Here is a 22,027-nt window from a genome sequence, read left to right as displayed (position 1 = left end):
GAAGTAATGCGTTACTTACTGCCCAGTTTCTAGAACTCTGGACTCATTGAGCCTTTCCCACCCGTTTTCCGTCACGCCCCGCCCTCCTGCGTTATGATTGGTTAATATTTCAGACTCATAGGCGCAATATGTGTGTAACTTACTACCAGCCAATCCTACCCATCCAATAATGCGGACTGCTAGCGGAACTACTAGCCTATACGAATTCACGGGGGCGGAGCTTGTCGGAACACGGGTGGATTAAAAAAAATCCACAACAACGCCTCCGGGACGCGTCTCGTAATTGCGCGCTCTGATTGGACGCCTGGGCCGTATAAAGAGCCGCACTCCCGAAACTCTTCCTAGACAGCTGGCGGCTGATCTCGCGCACACCGATGCTGACCTAACGGGTCTGCTTGAGCACGTGAACGCCAGATCACCCCGAGTCTCTACTCGCCTTCACCCCGCCTCGGCCAACATGAAGGAGCGGAGGGTGAGCCAGCCTCTGGTGGTCCGCTGTAAACTTGTTCTGGTGGGGGATGTCCAGTGCGGGAAAACAGCGATGCTGCAGGTGCTGGCCAAGGACTGTTACCCAGAGGTAAACACACACACACACCGTGCGCGGATGTCACCCGTTTACGTTACGCAGAGTCAGATCAGTGAGTGTCCGCACGTGTTGGCAGCTCGTGCCTGAACTCACTGAAGATCAGGTGATTGTTACATTGGCTGTGCGCGCACGCACGTGAACCGGTCTGTGCGTGGAAACAAACCGTGTGTAAAAGATCAGTTTTAGCGCAGCCTGGCTGGCGCCACAGCGGACACTGCGCTGGTTGCGGTCTTTGGTGTTTGCGTTAGAGTCTGATGTGCTGCTCTTGTCCGCAGACTTACGTCCCCACCGTGTTCGAGAACTACACCGCCGGCCTGGACCTGGAGGAGCAGCGTGTGGAGCTCAGCCTGTGGGACACGTCAGGTGGGAAAGCGGTCTGTTCTACTACTGAACTGCTATATTTAGCCGTCAGTGTAGGGCTGCGCAATACGGCGATGTATCGATGTATCGTCACAGTGATAAGTTTTGGCACAATGCAACACAATATCGAGGTTATATATCCTCGGTACTTGAACACTGACCAGCTGCAGGTTTCATCATAAAGAGAGCAAAAATAGTCCTGTTATCATGGATTGTAGCCCAATATTAAATGAAAAGCCTTGTGTTCCTGATCGTGTTTTAAATGTACCACCTCTGGTCCTTTTTTCTCTGTTCCAAGTGATTGGATGTCCGAGAAACTAACTGTTGTGACATGTCACACGTCGTGAAACTTCTTTTTAGTGTTGTTGTTAGTTATTATGCAGTATTATATTTTTCTCATTTTGCCCACCTCTACTTCAATGAGCTCTGAAGAGCCTATAGACAACAGGCCTATAAGGTGACTGTGGGCAGAAGCCTATAGGCTATAGACCTATTGTCTATTGTATATCTATGTAGCTGTAGTAGTAGTAGTATAATATAGTATATATTATACTACTATTATAGTATAATAGTAGTTATAATAATAATAAATAAATAGATAGATAAATAAAAATAATAATAGTAATAATACAACTACTTGTATTGCGATCATGATGGCTTTTTGGTAGCAAAGAGTGCAGTGTTCTTGAACTTATTACCCGTTGAAGAGGGAAAAAAGATGCAACAAGTCTTATTGTTTTCCTTGGATAGATTGGTTTTGCATTTTACTTGATGGCTGAGAAGTTCTTTTAATTAGATTATAATACATAGTCAATATCAAACTCAATAACAGTCGTATATTGAAAGAAAAATGTATTCTGAATTCAAATTGCTTTTAAATAATTACAGTAAAGTTGCTGTAAATGTATAGTCAATTTGACAGTCATTTGTTCATCATTTTACTGCTAAGTGCCTTAGATTGACAAAAAAGGTGTTTATTTATTTATTTATTTATTTATTTATTTATTTATTTTACATTACTGTTTACTGACGGTGACTTTACAGCATGGCTGTATTTGTGTGAGAATATCAATAAAATGCAAACCGTGCAAACAAAAAATGGTTTACATTTGCATGTAAATGTACTGTAGAATTTTGTCCCACCTGACACGTACGTCACAAAAAGGGTTAATGACTGCAAATTTACAAAAATCCCTTTTTTTTCTAGCACTTTATAATCAAAACCCATGTAATTTCTCTCTCTTGCGCTAAAAAAATGCACAGACCGCAGTAGGTGTGGCGAAAGTATCTAAAATTTCACTAAGCTACAGAAGACCTTGAGATTGAGTCTCAGCAATGCCAGTCCTGGCCAGTAGACGAACAGATCATGTGTTAGCGCAGTGGTGAGATCTAGGAAGTACTAACGAGTAGCTGTGAGTCGACTAAGTTGGGAGGGAAAACTAGGTAAATGGTTTGGTAAGTAAGTGAGTGTTGAGTGGCTATTTTACATTCATTTAGTGTAGAACAATTACATGATATCATGCAGTTTTAATGAGAATCATTTAAAACCCTGTTAAAATGGACCAAAGCAGGCCCAAGTAGACTTGTGTTACTTTCCCACCGTTATCTGTGTATCTATCTCTCAATCCCTCATGCGCTATAACTGCTGACAAGTGACACAGTTATGTAGCTCAGTGTAGTTGCTGTAAATGTATAGTTAATGAGTTTGTCCATCATTTTACTGTTAAGTGCCTTATTGGTCAAAAGATAAGCTTTTTTGTACATTACTGCTAAGTGATGGTGACCTGACAGCATGGTTGTATCTGAGAGCGCTGTTTATCTGATGGTGAGAGTTATTCAGAGTGAGTAACTGAAGTGTGGGCTCACGTGCAGGGCTTAAGGGGTTAACTGTATACATCTGTTTGTGTATGTTTTCCTTGATTGGTAGTAGGGCAGTAGGCCACTTGTGCTCTCGGAGGAATCGGCCGTTTCCCTCACAGAGATTAGCGTACAGAGCACCTGAGGCGTGGGTTTGAGCTCATGATTAGGCCTGTGAAGAGTAAGGAGTAAAGAGTAGCCTACAGGGGAGGGAGAGTCTGATATGGCAGGCTAGCAGAGACAAGCCCACAGCACCTGAGACCCACCTCTGAGGCCGCCTGTACTCTGTGCCTGTTCTTTATTTTTCCGCATCAAGAAAAACATGGAAACATATTTAGCAGAAAATGACACAAATTAAACAACTAAATATAATATATTCCCAGACTGTAGTGTGTTTAACTGCTGCCTCTGTTACAGCTTCTATTCTCTTTGGGTAGCTTTCTGTTTGTTTTTTTTTTTTGTTTTGTTTTTTTTCTTTCTAAATCCACATGGATATTTTTCCACGCCATTGAAGTCTTCGGAGTTGGTTACATTTTTTATTTTATTTTATTTTAGTGCAGGTTTTTTTGGCCACTTCCTTTTCTCAGTAACAACTTCTTGAAAGCTTCACATCCTTCCAGGTCCAAATCCACTGGCGTTTGGTGGACAAACCCCTGTGGATTTTTTTCAGATCCGAAACAAGAGTGGAGCTTGATTTTTCTCTCCATCTCTCAAAGATGAATGCTTTAAGTGCTGTTTATCTGATGGTGGCCTGCCAGGCCTTGCATGGTTGTTAGGAGTCCCAATTTCTCTGCCTCTTTTGATTATTATTACTATTATTATTATTATTATATGATATCCAGTGTTTTTATTTCATTTCCTTTGACAAGTGGAGTGTCTTGCATCTAATCTCCCCAGAAATATACTGAAAACTGAATAACGTAGTTAATGGCTGTTTTGTGTGTGTGTGTGTGTGTGTGTGTGTGTGTGTGTGTGTGTGTGTGTGTGTGTGTGTGTGTGTGTGTGTGTGTGTGTGTGTGTGTGTGTGTGTGTGTGTGTGTGTGTGTGTCTGATTTGGCAAGGAAAATATAGGCCGTAAGAGTCTTGGACGGAGGAGAGCTTTAACTCTATTGTGTGTGTGCCAGTAGGCCTCTCGAACCAGCTATAGGCTTTTATTTAGATCTCTCTCTCTCTCTCTCTCTCTCTCTCTCTCTCTCTCTCTCTCTCTCTCTCTCTCTCTCTCTCTCTCTCTATCTGTTTGATTCAGATTTGTCCAGAATTTGACTACATTTTCTCAGTTGTTGAAGCTGCTCTGTCCGCCCAGTCTGTGTACTGGGGTTCTATGGGGTCGACAGTGCTATGCATTGTGTAATGTCAGTGATTCTGATGAATCGGTGTTAATTATCATGCCTGATTGCTCGAGTGCACTCTTGCTTTCTAGCATGAATGTGTGGGTGTTTTTTCACTGTTGCAGTCAGTCGGTGATGGCTGGGATCGATCTGCCATGCCATTTCTTGTTACGCAAAACTTTCACCACTGTTGTTTTGACTGATATCACATGATTAAACTGGAATTATCACATGACACTTGGACAGTTTGTAACAAAAGATAATTATGGAGTTGGATCGCATGATGAATTGGTGAAGGTATGATGAATCTATGCTCCGCCCAGAAATGTGTTCATGTATAACTTTTGTGAGATTAGACACATGATGCTGAGATTAAAGTCTGAAAAGCTCTGGAACTGGACCATGTAGCTAATTGTAACTAGACAGTAACAATAACGACACGGTACTCTTCACTGGATTACATTACAAAAAACTACACCAACAGAATGGCCTTCCATGCTTACAAAATATCAGATGAAAATAACAAGTTTGTATTTAAATATGTGTTTTCACAGAAGCTGAGTTGTAGGAAGGACAGCCCAGTTCTAGGACTCTGTATAGGACATCCCAGAGCAAGTTTAAGGGGAACCTAGCCACTTATTTCTCCCATTATATATAAGCATGACTGTAAAAACCAGGTTGCCCATGAGGCAATACTCAATGAGTGCGAATGAATGAAGCTAAATGGCTGAAAAAGAAAAATTAAACCTGTTTCTAACCGTTTCTGCCCAGACCTTTCAGTTTTGGAAAGAAGGATATGTAAAAATAAATAAATAAATAAATAAATAAAGGAAAATGTATCAGCATTTCTACAGAAAATGTTTTGTGGGCACTATGATGCTAGCAATACTGCTACGAAGTGCTGAATGTTTGGTGTGCTGATCAGACTCATGCGGTTCACACTCATCGACTACATGAATGTACATGATGCTCTCTTAAAAAGTCCTATAATGTTTAAAAAAAACATATCAGCAGCGTTGAAACATTTTATGCTATTTTGTGTTTAGAAATAAAATGATGAATATTTGTCTATTTAAAAATGATTTAAGCATTTATAAAATAGGATTTTGCACAAAAGCTCAAGGAGCCCTGTCATTTTGGACTAGCTCGTGAGCGCCCTCTAGCATCTGACAAACCCGGAGGACTTTAGGGTCAGTTCTCCACTATACATTCTCTAGACACTCTACCAAAGCTGGAAGTGCTTCCAGCCACTCAGATATACCGGTCTTTATTTATCAAAGTTACATGGAAATGATTGCAGATCTGACCCCCCTGAATGACCCGCAAACCACTCTGCATCTGATTCATTGTACACTGATGAAACAAAGAGGTCATTTGAGCAGATGGAAACAAGTGCCTGCACAGGAGGACTTTATTTACATGCCCAAATCAGCCCTCACACATCATACATGACCTCAAAAGGATAAATAGCAAAGTGTGAAATGAACAAAATGTCATTGCCTTTTATTTCCAGATGTTAGAATGATATGATTGTGAATATTTTCATAAATCACTTGCTGCTTCAGTTATATTATTGCAGTATATGAGGAGCTTAGTAATAGTATTTGTATGTATTCTGTGTTTTTCAGGAGGTGGTTATTTACTGTATCAGCAGTGTGAGGCAAAAGTCTTTACATGGCATATTATTTTCAGTTTTTACTGTTACTGTGACCATTTTGATGATTTAACAGGGTCTGATTATACATGTATGCCAAAAAATGCATGCAATCATTTTACAATCAGATTTGACCATACGCAACTTATCTATATGTCTGCCTCACTTGGATGCACTAAAAAAGAAGAAAGCCTTCATGACCTTTTCTGGATTCTCTCCAGCTTCAGTACTGAACTTTGAGCTGGCCACATACACACCAACACACACACACACACACACACACACTCATTTCCAGATCAATATTTGTCCAGAACATATGAAAGCTGTATTCAGATGCCCTTCCAAGTCTTCAATAAGGCAAAGAGCTTCATTAATTGTGCATTGCTTCATTAAGAGATGATGAACTGGAGGATCTTTGCCAGACTGGTGATCATGTAAACACATGCAGACACGCACTCGCTCACTAATTCTAACTAATTACAAATTCTTAATTGAATTTGCTCTTCTGTCTCGCTCAGCCTTAAACATCTCTCCATAAACCCTCCATATCAAAGTGAATGTAAGATGAGCAGCTGCAGCTTGGGAATGCTTTCATCTGGGCTTAAATCTTGAGAGCAATACATAGTGTTTTAAATCTGTCCACATGTACAATAACTGAAGTCTAATGTTGGGCCAGGCTGATAGCACTTTAGTGACCAATCTTTCTGCAGATTTTCCCCACAGTATAATCAATTTGAACGGCTTGGTGTCCATCTTTAGTTCTGCACTGAACAAAAAGCATTTTTCAACCTAATCTGCATCTGTAGCATATGACTGATTGGCACAAGACTGATTAAATAATAATTGTCCCATATTTCCCTGCGCTTGGAGAAGAGCAGAAAAGCCATTTACTAACACACTTATGATAGAAGCAAATGGGCAGATGCCTATTTATATACTGTCAAAGTATTTCCTGTATTCTGTATGCGATCATCCATGTGGTACAGATGTGTCAGGCAGAGATTAGGTTAAAAATGCTGGTGTACCTTTAGCTACAGGTTAATTATCTTCAATGCATTTTTATTTTTAAACTCATGTTAGTCCCATTTAAATGTTTTTCTATTTTAGTAATGGCTCAAAACTCCAGACTTATTAGTCAATAATTAATCTTATTATCCATGACTTGTATGCATCACACAAACTTATGAAGCACATATGTAAGTTGTGTAGTTAAATCTGTGACAAACTAAATTGTGGACTAAGATTCAAGTACGTTTTTCATTGAAAGGTGTTTGAGGACCACTTTCATGATTTTTTTTTCTTTTTCTGTTCCTCACATAAGTTGTTGGACTTGGGCTTTACATACATGAGAAATATCAATGCTTTATTGTGACGGATATCATCTTTACTGCAGAAATACAAAGACTTTTATAGTTTTTTTTTTTTTTTTTGATGAAGTACCTTTTATACATCATTATTCTTCTCAAACCTCCTTATATCCATTTTTTTCACAATGGACAATGAGACTCCAGTATAACTTCACTTCACTTCACTTGTTTACTCTGTGGTAGGGCTGAAATATTAAGAGTTTTTATATCAAAATCAAAAAATACAGTGCAATTTTTATGAAATTATAGCCTACACTCTTAAAAATAGTTCTTCAAGGTTCTTAAAGATGGTTCTTTAGTAAAGACTGTTACTATATATGGAAGCATGAACATGCCGACCCATTTGCATGTACAAAAAGTTCTCTGCATGGTGAAATGGTTCTTCAGATTGATGGAGAATGTGTGGTATATGGTTCTATGTCGCACCAAAACGGTTCTGCTATTGTTATGATGTCAAGCTTGGAGCAATTAAAGAACATTTTGGTGCAGAATAGAATTCCATACAATAACAGTGCTATATAGAACCCACTCCATCAATCTAAAGAACCATTTCACCATAGTGAGAACTTTTTATGCATGCAAATGGGGAGTGTTTATACATAGAACCAATGCCTTTACTAAGTGTGTAATTGTGTAAGTGTGTAAATTAGTAAATCAATGTTTTAAGAGAGGAAATTGAACCTAATAAGAGCTTGTGAGCTGTTTGTAGATGAGTTGGACCAATCAGTCCTCCATACAATAACATCACAGCTACAACTCAATGGCTGTTTGGCTGTTCAGGGGTCGAGCCTTAAGCCGAAAAAGGTGGATATTCTGGTCTTCTTGGCCAAAAATAAATCGGACCTAAACCTCAATAAAAAAAGTCGCAATTTTAAATGGCAGTCGCAATAATGTTAGAAAAAAATTGCAGTTCGATTATTTTTCCCCTCAAACATTCAGCCCTACTCTGTGGTAGCCTATATTTTACAGCTTATTGGGATTGATGGGGCTGTATGTTTACAAACAAGTGATAGAAAAATAATGTGATGTTTCAAACTATGCTTCTTAATTGGGCTATAATTGCTATGGCTTTTTGCATCTATCATATATATGCAATATGCTTATATGATGCAGCCCTGCAACCTTTTTATAGACTCAAACAAAGTAGCTGGATCTATTACACCCCTTAATATGTATTATTAATGTATCATTAATTCTAGCATAGAGCACCTTTGTCACTGTACTGTGACATTCAGTTTGATTATAATGCTTATGCTTAAAATAAAGAAAAATTTTTTAAAGCATCATTTCAGCAACAGTATCAGATGATTTCGGTGATGCAGAGTATTTTGGTTATTAATGAGTATTGTGGCATTACTCCTACAGGTTCTCCGTATTATGATAATGTCAGGCCACTCTGCTATAGTGACTCAGATGCCGTACTGCTCTGCTTCGACATCAGCCGACCTGACACTGTTGACGGCTCACTGAAAAAGGTAAGAGTTCAAAGCAGCTGTAAGTGGGAATGCCGCCTGTATGCTAACTAACCGTGTTTAATATAAAGGTGTCACTGTGATGCTGTCTATCATTCTGCAGTGGAAGACCGAGATCATGGATTTCTGTCCCAGCACACGCATCCTCCTAGTTGGCTGCAAGACAGACCTGCGCACGGATGTGTGCACGCTGATGGAGCTGTCCAATCAGAAAATGGTGCCCATTTCTCATGAGCAGGTCCGCCAATTGCTCCTATTATAGCATAAAATCTGACCACTCATCTCTTTCTACCCCTAAACACATCAGCAGGTCCAGAGTTCGTGTAGCTACATAGGTTAGGTAGCAGTCTCTTAAAAGTTAAAGAAGTCCTTTCACACATTTTCCTCTTTCCCAACTTGTAATCAGTTTGGACTTGCCTGGTGTTTAGAGTTTGCATTATTACTTTTACACTGAAGGAAAAAAATATATGGAATTCCAAGCTTCACGATGGCTATTACTATTGTTTTTAAACTGTGAAAATCAACAACTTGAGTGCTTTAAGGCAAATGTATGGCAAATTAGGCGTGCACTTACACAAGCTTCCATTAGGCTAACTGCTATGTAGGTCCAGTTTAAAAATAAAACTTTGTAAAGAAAAAAAAAAGGAAACTTTGGACACCAAATGTCTTGCCTAATCAGCTACATAAATATATACCTAAACCTTAAGTTTAAGGGATTAACTACTTTTGGATCTGTCCATTTTAGGGGTCTTCATTAGCGAAGCAGGTCGGAGCAGAGGCGTATCTGGAATGTTCGGCGTTCACATCAGAGAAAAGCATCCACAGTGTTTTTCGCTCAGCTGCGCTCGCTTGCCTCAACAAGCTACAGCCGTCAGTCAAACCCAGCCCGGGCCGACGACTGTCCAAACGCCTGCTGCACCTGCCTAGCAAGGCCGAGCTTCTGAGCTCCTCCCTTGGCAAGGAGAGGACCAAGAGCTGCTGCATCATGTGACTATTTACAGTTGAAACAGACCAACAGAAGGGCAGTTTTGGGGAGAGAAGAGGTTGTGACCTTTGCTGGCTCCTCGTCTCCCCCCACCACACTCACGTTTTGCCTTCTCCGTTTGAGTTACTTTCAACGTCCTCCCTCTTCTGCTTAACGAATGGCAGCTTCTGCTGAACTTTCCCTGTGTGGAGTTTTTTTTTTCCTAGCACATTTCTTGCTTACAGAACTTCATATGAACTTAATTTTGTATTTAAGGAACCTGGTTTGTTCATTTATGACTTATAACTAATTGTTGTGTATGTGTACAAGAATGAGTTTTGAACTGTGAATGCATTTGAACTGTATGCATTTGAACAAAAAGGCTTCCTATACATGGTTTGCACTTTAGGGTGTTTACTGGATCTCTGAGGTACTGCATCATTTTGTATTTTGCAACATGCCCAAATGAGGACTTTGGCTATTTTTGTCTATGGGGAAAAATGAATGGTGCTTTCAAAAATTCTCTTTATATCCAGTTGTAAACAAGCCAATGCATTTTGTCCTGAGTGGTTTCCCCTAAACCTCCCCAAGTCTCAGAATTATGAGACCTTTAAGTGAAAATAGGAGTAATCCAGAAATGAGTATTTCTGTATACCAGTGGTGAACCGTGATCATTAGAGCTAGGTCTTCAATTCAGGTAATAAATGTCAAAACAGGATTTAAAAACCCTAAACAGTGATCTTCATGTACATGTTTGTCAGTTCTAGATTAAAAACAGATGTTTGAAGCTTCTGAAAGACATTCTATGTTTTTCCTGAAGGTTGTGACAGACAAATTAGGATATATTTTACCTTGTAGAGGACTGGGATGGAGCTGCTGCTGCTGCTGCTGATGCTGTTTTCCATTTAGGCTGCTACTGGTATTCAGTCATTGATGTATCTGGGATTTCCAGAAGTGATCACAAAATTGGCCCTGTCTACTGCAAATCAAAAATGATTGGTTAATTCCTCTGTCACTTCTTAAATTATGCAAATGAGCCATCTAATGCCAGGATTTGCTGGCATTAGATACCACGTAGGTATCTAATGGCATACGTAGGTAGATACCACGGAGAAAATCCTAACTGGCCAATTTTCCGCTCAGCATTTCAAAAATAAAATGCTTTTGTTTCCACACAATATTCAACAATGAAACAAATGTAGTGTTCATGCATGGTTTTAAATATGTGCCAGCTCTTTTACTGGCCATCCCAAATGTCACCCCAAAAACTGGCTTCCAGCTCATTATGGGGCAGGCGTTTGTGACTTCAGATGAGAGCTGGTTTATTATCAGCAACTGGCAAAACAACTCTCTCTCCAGTCCTGCACATTTAACTGAGAATCACTAAGCTACACCAACCTATGGCTACTATTGTAACTGTACACTGCAATACTTTCATACAACAACACTAGCTTTTCATATTGTAGCCTAGAATTGCCAAAGCCACTTGGGTACCACAAAGCTTGCTAGTTTGTGTGGGATATTCTGGCGAGATTGTCCGTTTTATGATGCAACTTGAATGCACGAAAGTGTTTGTAGCATACATGTAGCAAAATTCATAACCACTTAACGACTCCACAATTCAAAAAATAGTTCTATTTGGGGGAAACTTAACCAGGACACAATGTATTGTTGGTTAACCACAGCACTTTTTTTTCACTGAGAAAAGAGGCTTAGAGTCAGGGCTTGTCTGGATGCTAAAAGTGAGCTACAAAATGATGATGAATCCTCAGGAGTCTACAGGAAACCAGATCCAGTGATTACTGTGGACTTAATACATGAGACAGGCCAAAGTATGATTGCTGTTTGATTAGAGGACGCCAAAGGGTAAGGGGAGGAGCCGGAGGTTTATCTCCCCTCGAAAAAGGAAAGAGCGGTTATAAATCTGACACCGGATAGAGCATGCAATCACATGTAGGGAGTCAGAACGTGTTTAAAATGCTGACTCGTGTTCTATTTCTCTCTTACTCTCTCACAGATACACGTGTTTCCCTGCTTCATCTCATGTCTGTCCATAAATCTTAGCCAGTGAACCCTTCAGAGAGGGACCAGCCTGGCCGGTTCCTGAAATAACATAAACGAGCTAACAGTTGTTCAATGTGAATGTTGCCTGACCCCACAGCTACTGCGGAGTGCAAAGCCTGTTCGAACAGGCTTAGGACAGAGGAGACGGGTTTAGCTGAGAAGACAGGAGGCCATTTCAGCCCAGCTCAGTCTGATGAGAGGTTAGATAAGAAACAACCACACTTTCGTCCTTTCTCTAAGACCGCCTTCCCTTTGATTTTAAATGACTGATTAACTCCTGAGTTGCTGTCCTTACATCACGCCTGTAATTGGTTGATTGGGACTCTTTTGTTAGAATATGATTATGCTCTTGCCTGGTTTGAACAGCATTACTCCTTATAATTGATTCTGTTTGGAAGGCTGTTTTGAGATCCCTTTCAGGGAAAGAGTTCTGATCCGTCTTTAAACCTTATTTGGATGATCTCTCTCGCTTTAATCCCGCCACAGGATTGCGTAACTCGGAGAAAAGTGAATCTTTTGGTCATGTAGCAATCACTGGAAAGCTCAAAGCACCTCAGTTGACTCTGCGAGATATTGACCATTAATTATTATTATTATTATTATTGTTGTTGTTGTTATTATACCCCACTAACTTAATTCATTCATTGATAATAATAAATATTGTTCAATATAAATCATTATTAAATTAAGGAAAATGGTTCCAATTCTTACCCTTGCTGAGAAATTTTGGATTATATTTACTTTGTGTAAAGATACAATCAGTACATGGTTTGGGATTTATTAGTATTATTATTATTTTTTTGTAGGCTAAGGATTCCATACATATAGACGTATTCTTCTTTCAGATTGAACCTTTAACTTTTTAAAACTTTGACATACAAGAATCTTTCTCCTCCCCAAAGAAGACCTCATTAAACCATGCACAAAGGTAAACGGTAACTGACTGAAACCCATAAAAAAACACAAGTGATTTGACAATTCCCTTTGAAACCTGCTTGTAAACCATATATTGATTTTTCTATCAATTTAACGAGACAAATGGGTTCCCGACTCAGCTTTTGCCAACAGTATCAGATACTGTCAGAATAGCTTGTTGTGGGGTAAGTGTAGGCCCTCCTACTGGATCACGCAAGTGGGCTTCGGTGTATAAATCTAACAGGCTGGTCCTGTCACAGTGTCGCCCCCACCCCCCAACCATCTTTGAACGTGCTGTAATTTTGTTTCTCTTTACTTCGTCATTCTCTCGTGTTGTGTTCCGACTCTGCCTGCCAGCATTCCTGTCTTTTGTCTATTGGCGGGTGGGGAAATGGAGCCTCTGAAGCTGTAGACTGAAGCTGTAGACTTTGTGAGTTTGATATGCACACAGCCTTGTGCATCACCCTACACGCACTGCGCTGGAATTCGACGGTGTTGCCTAGCAACAGCCGATGGGGATGGCATGTTTCAAGGCTGCCAGATGAAGAACAAGAAGTGAGGACAGGTTCCCTCATTGTAGCATTACACATTGTCCTACTGCTGTGGCCTTGGCTATGAAGAAAACTTGTGAAATGAGTTTATAGGCTGCCGGCCTCTCCCGCACACATTCTCACTAAGAACACTGTGTAGTACCACACTGACTTTATTATGGCCCGAATGACAAAATGTTTACATCAGTCAGGCTCTAATTTTACACACACCTACTAATTACCCCCCCCCACTCCCGCTCCTTTGGATACTTGGTCTGGATGTACATATCTCAGTTTTGTATAATAATCTTTGTACAGCCCTCGACGCAATATCTGCAAAAGAGTTAATACCTGCTGGACATTTACGTGTGAAATGCAGCCTTAACGTTGTGTGCTTTGTAATTCTAATTTATTGAACAAATTGATGTTGTGTTTACTTCTGCTTTTGTCCACGTTTTCTCTCCTCTGATAAGCTGTGGTTCTTGACTTCATTAAAAAAACGGTTTTATACTGTAAATTTTTATTGGGCGTTTGTACAGACTGCTGCGGTAGATGAACAGATCCCCCCTCCTCCACCAGCATGGTCTCTGAGAGCACTGTGCACACCCTGGTTTTGCGGGCTGATAGCTTTAGTGCGATCTGCCTCTACGTCTTACTCCTTCAGTATGACATTTCCTCTCTCCCCAATTGCTCCCTGGGGTGCTTTAAAATGGTCCTACTGTTCCCACAATATTACTGAGATTTACAGTTAAAGCCTGCACACACTGAGCTTTAACTGCATTGATAATACAATTTTCAAAGTTATACAGCTTTCTCAGTCATTTCTGGAATAATCCACAGTACTGTTCCCTATTACGCACAAAGCTTGGGTCACATTTTGATGGTTCCTTATAGATGATCTACAGATACTTAAGTTATTAACAAACTTTCTTGCTATAATTGATTACCAACATCATTATGGTTAGAGTTCAATTTAGGAGAAGCTGTAGGTTTTGTATTGAAGTTAAGGTTAGGTTTTATAGAAACCTTCGCGCTCAACCTAACGTTCAACTGTATTTAGTAGATATTTGGGCCGGGCGAATATCGATTCTTAGATGCATCGCGATGTGGACGTGGATGATTCTGAATCGATTCACAAATGTCAAAAAAACGATAAATTTGAATTTAAACTTAATGTTGTCAGAACGCAAAAGGCGGAGCCTGGAAGTGTGGAAGTGCAGCGCCCGGACAGTCTGTGAGGTGCAAATAACAAAAACACACATGGATGTGCGAGAAATCCGACCGGCAGCCTCTGCATTAAAAGCCAGGTTAGGTCAGGAGTCACAACCCAAATGTTAAGAAGAGCCATTTTGTCCTTTCAACAAAAATCAAACCACCTTGGAAGCCACAACATTTAATGTCCAGCATGTTTCAGTGTGTGCCGATGTCCTAGTATAGGCTAAAAAATATAAACGAAAAGACAGACTTACTTTGCTCTGCTTTAAGCTTTAGCTGTAGCCGCTTTCCTCCCATCTCCACCAGGAAACTTTTCCTCAAACGTTGAATAGTTTCTTGTAAAATGTCTCTGAACGTTCGACTGTTTTACGAGGCTCAAATCAATCGAATTCCTTCACCAGCTTCTTGTTCGAATGTTCCCGTTCCACCTTAAATTCTGACCGAGATGCCAAATGTAGATGTGGCGCCATTTAAGGTGGAACGGGAAAATTCAAAAGAGAAGCTTTCAGGATGTCATCTTTGCAACTTTTTAGTGTTTGTAAGTCTCCTATTGCAGATTTCTCTTTGCCTTTCCGTTCGCTACTAGCTAGGCGATTTGTTTTGTGTTACTGTATGCCAGTTTGTTGAGAACCAGAGCTCTTGCGCTCTGTCGCGCATGTCCTGTCTCGAAGATGTTTTACTGATACAGCGATCCCCCAACTCTCTACCACGGGACCAAAACCGAAGTTATAAAATCACTAAAGAAAATTGGATGTTGGATATATTCATTATGAATAATTACAAATACTTTGCTTTAAAAGTACCAAGTCCTCACACACTGAGAAAAAACTAAATCCTTTATAGAAAAAGATGCATCAAGATGCACCAATAATCATTTTATAATCGCATCGCAGCCTCTGAATTGTAATTGAATCTAACCATGAGGTGCCTAGAGAGTCCCACCCCTAGTAGATATGTAGAATGTTAGTTAAAGACAAATGAAGCATCTACAAAGCCTCTACAGAAGACTTACAAAATGTTTCAATGTAAAGAGATTTTATTCTATTGGTCCATGCATCATGAAATTTTCACACAATGTAAAGGATAGCCAGTGTGCTGAAATGATAAATATGTATGTATGTACTGTATATATATATATATATATATATATATATATATATATATATATATATATATAGTATTCATAAATCTTGACTTGCTTACCTAAGAAAACAAAAATTAAATTCACTTCCAGTTTTGTAAACCCTACATATTTCCATCAAAATGTCCATCATTGTTATTGAAGAAAAGAAATGCATAAAAACAAAAATGGAGACCCTCCAAAATAAGACAAAATTGGCCGCTTTAATGAAGGATTTAGGATTGTAGAATTATTTGCAATTGCGATCTGCAATTACACCATTTTTCTATTATTAAAATCATTGACTTCAGACTTCTGGACTGTAAAGTATGCACAGTGAAATGGCAGAAGGTCAGTGGTTTAGTTATGTGAACGTGTTCCTGCATGACTGTGTTATCATGAATATACTTAAACTGCTGAAGTTCACGAGTTTTCCTGGTGCCAAATACAGTGCTTCATAACATCAAGTGCACAGATTTGTTCCTTTTCTTACTATATTATTGACTTAACTTCCCATAAATGTATGTCAGGCTGCTGCTCCTGTTCTGATCTAAGCAGTTCCTGGTGTGAGGCTGTTACCGAAACGGCATTAAAGCCCCTCTTTTTAATCTTCTTTTTTCCTGGTAACACGTGCAAACCACTCGTAACTCACAGTACTCACTCTGATTACAGAGCTGATTTAGTGTCAACAGCAGGCAGGGACTAAAAGGTAAAAGAGTCCCCAAGCATTTTATTTTGAAGCATGGCTGCGATATTCACACCCAGCACACACTCAGAGGCTTTCAGTGGTTTAATGCTGCATCAGTATAAACGGCAAAAAGGGGAAAAAACCTGCACGAAGCATCAGCAGGAGAGAACAGGATACTGTTTGAGAGAGTTGAGATCTTGGTGAATAGAAATGGGAAATAAGAGAAAGAGAGAGCGAGACAGACAGACAGACAGAGAGAGAGCAAGAGGGAGAGTGAGCAAGAGATAGAGTGAAAGAGGGAGAGCAAGAGAGAAAGAAAAAGAGAAAAGAGAGATGGAGAGAGATGGAAAGAGTGAAAGAGAGCAAGAGAGAGCAAGAGAGATAGAGAGTGAAAGAGAGAGAGAGCAAGAGAGAGAAAGAGAGAGCAAGAGAAAAGAGAGATGGAGAGAGTGAAAGAGAGAGACAGAGGAGAGATTTAAGGATTTTTCTAAAATCTCTCTCTCTCTCTCTCTCTCTCTCTCTCTCATGCATGTGCCTCGCTGGTAATGAGTTTGGATGCCACTGCGACTCACCCTGCAGCTTAGAGCGAGAGTGAAAAGGCGGATAAGGAATGACAGAGAGGAGTTATGCTCTCAGCTCACTGATGAGCCATGTAGAGCTGCCCTGTCACTTCACGTGTTTGTGTTCCTGTGTGTTTATGTGTGTTTGTTTTTCTGCATTTTCAGGGTAAATATAAAGAAAAGCATATATAGATATATATAAATACAAACCTGCAAAATGGCGCTGGCTTTATAAAGTGCTTTTATTTACAAAAACTACAGTACTGTGCAAAAGTCAAGCAGCACCTTTTCCCATTAAAATGTTCCCAAAGCTGTCGATGACATCATGTTCCCCTACTAAAGAGACACTCTTGTTCACACAAGCAACTACCCAAACTCACCTTAGCTGCCTTACAAATTCTCTCATGTAAATCTAAAATAGCTAAAGATTTTTCTAAGATTAGATATAAGATAATCTTCTACAACCCCAATTACAATGAAGTTGGGATGTTGTGTAAAATATAAATAAAAACAGAATACGACGATTCACAAGTCATTTTTAAACTTATATTCAATTGAATACACTACAAAGACAAGATATTTAATGTTCAAATGGATAAACTTTGTTGTTTTTTGCAAATATTCACTCATTTTGAATTTGATGCCTGCAACACGTTCCAAAGAAGTTGGGACAGGGGCAACAAAAGACTGGGAAAGTTGAGGAACGCTCAAAATACACCTGTTTGGAACATTCCTCAGGTGAACAGGTTAATTGGAAACAGGTGAGTGTCATGATTGGGTATAAAGGGAGCATCCCTGAAAGGCTTAGTCGTTCACAAGCAAGGACGGGGCCAGGTTCACCACTTTGTGAACAACTGCGTGAGCAAATAGTCCAACAGTTTAAGAACAACGTTTCTCAACATGCAATTGCAAGGAATTTAGGGATTTCATCATCTACAGTCCATAATATCATCAAAAGATTCAGAGAATCTGGAGAAATCTCTGCAAGTAAGCGGCAAGGCAGAAAACCAACACTGAATGCCCGTGACCTTTGATCCCTCAGGCGGCACTGCATTAAAAACTGACATCATTCTGTAATGGATATTATCACATGGGCTCAGGAACACTTCAGAAAACCATTGCCACTAAACACAGTTCGTCGCTCCATCTACAAGTACAAGTTAAAACTCTGCCATACAAAGCGAAAGCCATATATCAACACCACCCAGAAACGCCGCCGGCTTCTCTGGGCCCGAGCTAATCTGAGATGGACTGATGCGAATTGGAAAAGTGTCCTGTGGTCTGACGAGTCCACATTTCAGATTGTTTTTGGAAATCATGGACATCGTGTCCTCCGAGCCAAAGAGGAAAAGGACTGTCCGGATTGTTATCAGTGCAAAGTTCAAAAGCCAGCATCTCTGATGGTGTGGGGGTGTGTTAGTGCCCATGGCAGGGGTAACCTGCACATCTGTGAAGGCCCCATTAATGCTGAAAGGTACATACAGGTTTTGGAGCAACATCTGCTGCCATGCAAGCAGCGTCTTTTTCAGGGACGTCCTGCTTATTTCAGCAAGACAACGCCAAGCCACATCCTGCACGTGTTACAACAGCGTGGCTTCGTAGTAAAAGAGTGCGGGTACTAGACTGACCTGCCTGCAGTCCAGACCTGTCTCCCATTGAAAATTTGTGGAGCATTATGAAGCGCAAAATACGAAAACGGAGACCCCGGACTGTTGAGCAACTGAAGTTGTACATCAAGCAAGAATGGGAAAGAATTCCACCTACAAAGCTTCAACAATTAGTGTCCTTAGTTCCCAAAAGCTTACTGAGTGTTGTTAAAAGGAAAGGTGATGTAACACTGTGGTAAACACGCCCCTGTCCCAACTTCTTTGGTACGTCTTGCAGGCATCAAATTCAAAATGAGTGAATATTTGCAAAAAACAATAAAGTTTATCCGTTTGAACATTAAATATCTTGTCTTTGTAGTGAATTCAGTTGAATATAGGATGAAAAGGATTTGCAAATCATCATATTCTGTTTTTATTTAGGTTTTACACAATGTCCCAACTTCATTGGAATTGGGGTTGTAAAATAAAACGGTATGTGTGTATGTCTATATATATATATATATATATAATGTGTGTGTGTGTGTGTGTGTGTGTGTGTTTATTCTTTCTGTGAATTTCGCTTAAGCACATAGTAACAGCAGTGAGAAGCAGACACACATATATTATCAGAGGGACTCCTCAGTCCAGATCTGTTTTAATGAAATCAGCATGGCGGTCCCAACTGAATCAAACTGTTTACTGGCTGCTCAGCCATGCAGAAAGCTCTGCAGACAACACACACACACAGGGTGTTGCACGTCCAAGAAAGATTAATGTACATAATCATCATAAATAACACAAATTAACACAGATGATTTATAGCCAATCACTGTCTGCAAATTCTGCATAATATCACTATTAACCTGTTCGTGTCCAACCCAACACCAATTTAGGTTAATAAACTTCTAATTGACCTGAAGTGATGACATTTGTGCAGTTATATATTGGATAAAATGTCTAGCAGTATCCAGTTTTTTTTACATGTAATGTTTTTCTATTGTTTTTTTAATATTTTTCTTTTGTTTAGGTAAAAGACTAAATTTTATACACCATATTAAGTGATAAAAGCTCATTTTTAACAATACATTTTAATTAATATGAACATTGTGTTTAGATTTTCACTAAGTAAGTTAGTGAACTTATGGACCAACTTTTTTAAATTTCAGATTCTGCTAAGTTTAAAATCCAAAAATATGTTGACCCTTTTTTGTTGAGGTAATAAAGTTTGTATATTCTTACTGTAACCTGTCTAAATGGAAACGTGAGATAATTAAAATTAAAAACTTTATACAAGGTTTATTTTAATTTTTAGCATTGGAATGTTTTGGGGGTGTTTTGTACAGTTATGCTGTAGATAAATATTTTCTGACAACGGTTTCTATCTCCCTCGTTTCAAGCTCTAGGCTCATGTTATGCGATGGGGACACCTCTGAGCTCCCCCACACTACAGGCACGCCCTTCCCCCAGTACACACACACACACACACACACACACACAGTGCGGGGGCATGTTGATGAAGATGCCTCGGGGGCATGTTGATGATGGATGCTCATGTTTTGGCTGTTTAATTAGCTGTCTGTGGCTACATGGCATCATGGTCTCAGCTGGAGCAGCAGCAATGGGGGGTGGATAGATTAGGAGGTTAGAGGTGTATGTCATGTTGGCAGAATCATTCGGAGAACCTTTTCTTTGATTGTATGGTTTGTTACTGAAGAAACTTGGACGGCTCTGTTTTCGTATCATGCACTTTAAGCATATTGACGAGGCATAACATATTTGAAAACGTTACAATCCAATGTCAGTTTTTTTCCTTTCAATGTCCAATTTCAGGTCAATTTTCAGTTTTCTAAATGAACTATTCTATAGACAGAGACAAACACAATCACATCCAACTCTCATTGATCATGCATGAAACCTATTATTCTGTTAGACAAATGGGAGGAAAATTCAATCAGAATCATCATCTTGTCTTTTCAGTCAAAATCAAATGCTTGTTTAGGTCAATTTTTATTTTTATATCACTATTTTACAGTGGTGGATGAAGTAAACAAATCATGTGCTTGAGTTAAATTAGAGATACCCAAGGTAAAATATTACTCCAGTAAAAGTAAAAGTTCTTCCCTTTAGACCTCCACTTGAGTAAAAGTACTAAAGTATTTACCTTCAAATGTACTTAAGTATAAAGTAAAAGTATTAAAACATTAATTATGACTCTGATGTCCTGTTATCATTGTTGTAACAAGACTCTCTCTGTTCATAAACATGAACTAGCAAAAGCAAATTTACTATAAAATGAAAGTGTTTGTATAAATTCAGAAAATATGTGGACATATTTCTATATTGTGCTCTATTTACACAAAGTTAGGTTAGTTCATCGTTTATGTTGAACAGACTCTCCCAAAGTTTTACGCTGATGCGCTGACTTTGAACCGTGTGCTGCACTGGGTCGGTATGACCAACAGGTCAAAACCAGCTCAAAACAAAGTGACCGCTGTGCCCTGATTGGTGCTCTGGCTTTGCGCTTCTTTCGTTTTGACATGTTACGTTTTTATACACACAGAAACCAAAAGGAACAAGTAAAAAGTCAGATATTTGACTTTGAAATGTAGTGGAGTGAAAGGAAAAAGTCACGCCAAAATGGAAAAACTTCAGTAAAGTACAGACACATGAAACAACTACGTAAGTACAGCAACCAATTACATTTACTTTGTACTGTCCACCACAGCTATTTTACAACCCTAACATTAATATAAACCTCTAAACTGAGATTCTCAATAAAAGGTCATGCAAAGTGTAACGCCAATTGACCATTTCATATGCACACAGTGCATTTATGCCCCCAGACTCACAAAGTCGCTTATGTTCTCCTAATGGGGTGAAGATGGTTAGCACACATTGTAGCATATGGAAAGCAGCTGAGCCTGAAACACTCTTGATTTACACAGGATGGTAAATAACTAATTGGGTCACAGTGCACTGCCAAAGCTTCAGCGTCCTGAATCACAAAGGGGCAGTGGCTTATTCTTTTAATGTAGTTCAACATACACTTCATTTAATGTTTTACACCCCAGGTTTATTAAATCAGTTATTCAGCTTAAGACTTTCTATGATTTGGTAAGTTCTATGAATTTAATAGGGAAGATTTCAGTAATGAGATCAAGGAACTGTAGTGTGGTTTAAGGGGTTTAACAGCTGGATAAACAGACAACTAACATTTGTGTATCTTGCAAATGACAGTTTTTGCCTTCACTTAAGTACTGAAAGCCAACTGAAAACTATAATCTCAAAATCCCCATTTTCATACCCTCTACCAGCATGATCACTGTGCAAATCTAAATTACACCACTTTCAAAATCCCAATTACTGTCCTTTCTATGTGGACTCACTTTCTGTGAAAAATATTGGATGACAACCAACAATTTGCGCCAACGCAGACACTAATTTTGTTAGGCTGGTGCACACAGAGTGAATCAGGCCAGGTTTGTGTTGAGAGAAATGGTGTTTAGTAACACAAACTGACTCAAAAAGCACTCTTTTTAAACTGTAGAGCTCAGCAGAAAGCTACTCCCAGTGCTATCAGGCATTTTTCATTATCCTGCTCCATGATCATGAGGCAGGGGATGATCTAATAGATCAATATTGGACATTATTATGTATTACTAATTCTCCTATTACCTCTCAGGAGATTTCAGCTGACTCATATACTGAGAACGGTGTAATCGTTCCTAAAAACTGGAGAAACAGTGTGGCATCCTGTCGGC

At 39.4% G+C, this 22,027-nt stretch overlaps 1 protein-coding gene across 1 annotated transcript; it reads left to right on the top strand.

Moving 5' to 3' along the window:
• Nucleotides 1–321: 321 nt before the first annotated feature.
• On the top strand, nt 322–13,614 carry rnd1a (Rho family GTPase 1a). The gene is made up of 5 exons (XM_017710926.2): nt 322–577; nt 862–949; nt 8,518–8,627; nt 8,728–8,862; nt 9,370–13,614. Exons 1-5 carry the CDS (start codon nt 458–460, stop codon nt 9,613–9,615), a joined length of 699 nt encoding a protein of 232 aa, XP_017566415.1. The 5' UTR covers nt 322–457; the 3' UTR covers nt 9,616–13,614.
• The last annotated feature ends 8,413 nt before the right edge of the window (nt 13,615–22,027 follow it).

The sequence above is a fragment of the Pygocentrus nattereri genome, chromosome 9 (assembly GCF_015220715.1).
Source record: "Pygocentrus nattereri isolate fPygNat1 chromosome 9, fPygNat1.pri, whole genome shotgun sequence".
Classification (NCBI taxonomy): domain Eukaryota; kingdom Metazoa; phylum Chordata; class Actinopteri; order Characiformes; family Serrasalmidae; genus Pygocentrus; species Pygocentrus nattereri.
Note: the sequence above shows the minus strand (reverse complement) of the source record. Positions and strands in the feature narration are given on the sequence as shown.

Coding starts and splice junctions, on each gene's coding strand:
- rnd1a (XM_017710926.2), top strand. CDS start 458: ATGAAGGAGCGGAGGGTGAGCCAGCCTCTGGTGGTCCGCTGTAAACTT. Junction 950..8,517: donor CAGCCTGTGGGACACGTCAG/GTGGGAAAGCGG, acceptor TTACTCCTACAG/GTTCTCCGTATTATGATAAT. Junction 8,628..8,727: donor TTGACGGCTCACTGAAAAAG/GTAAGAGTTCAA, acceptor ATCATTCTGCAG/TGGAAGACCGAGATCATGGA.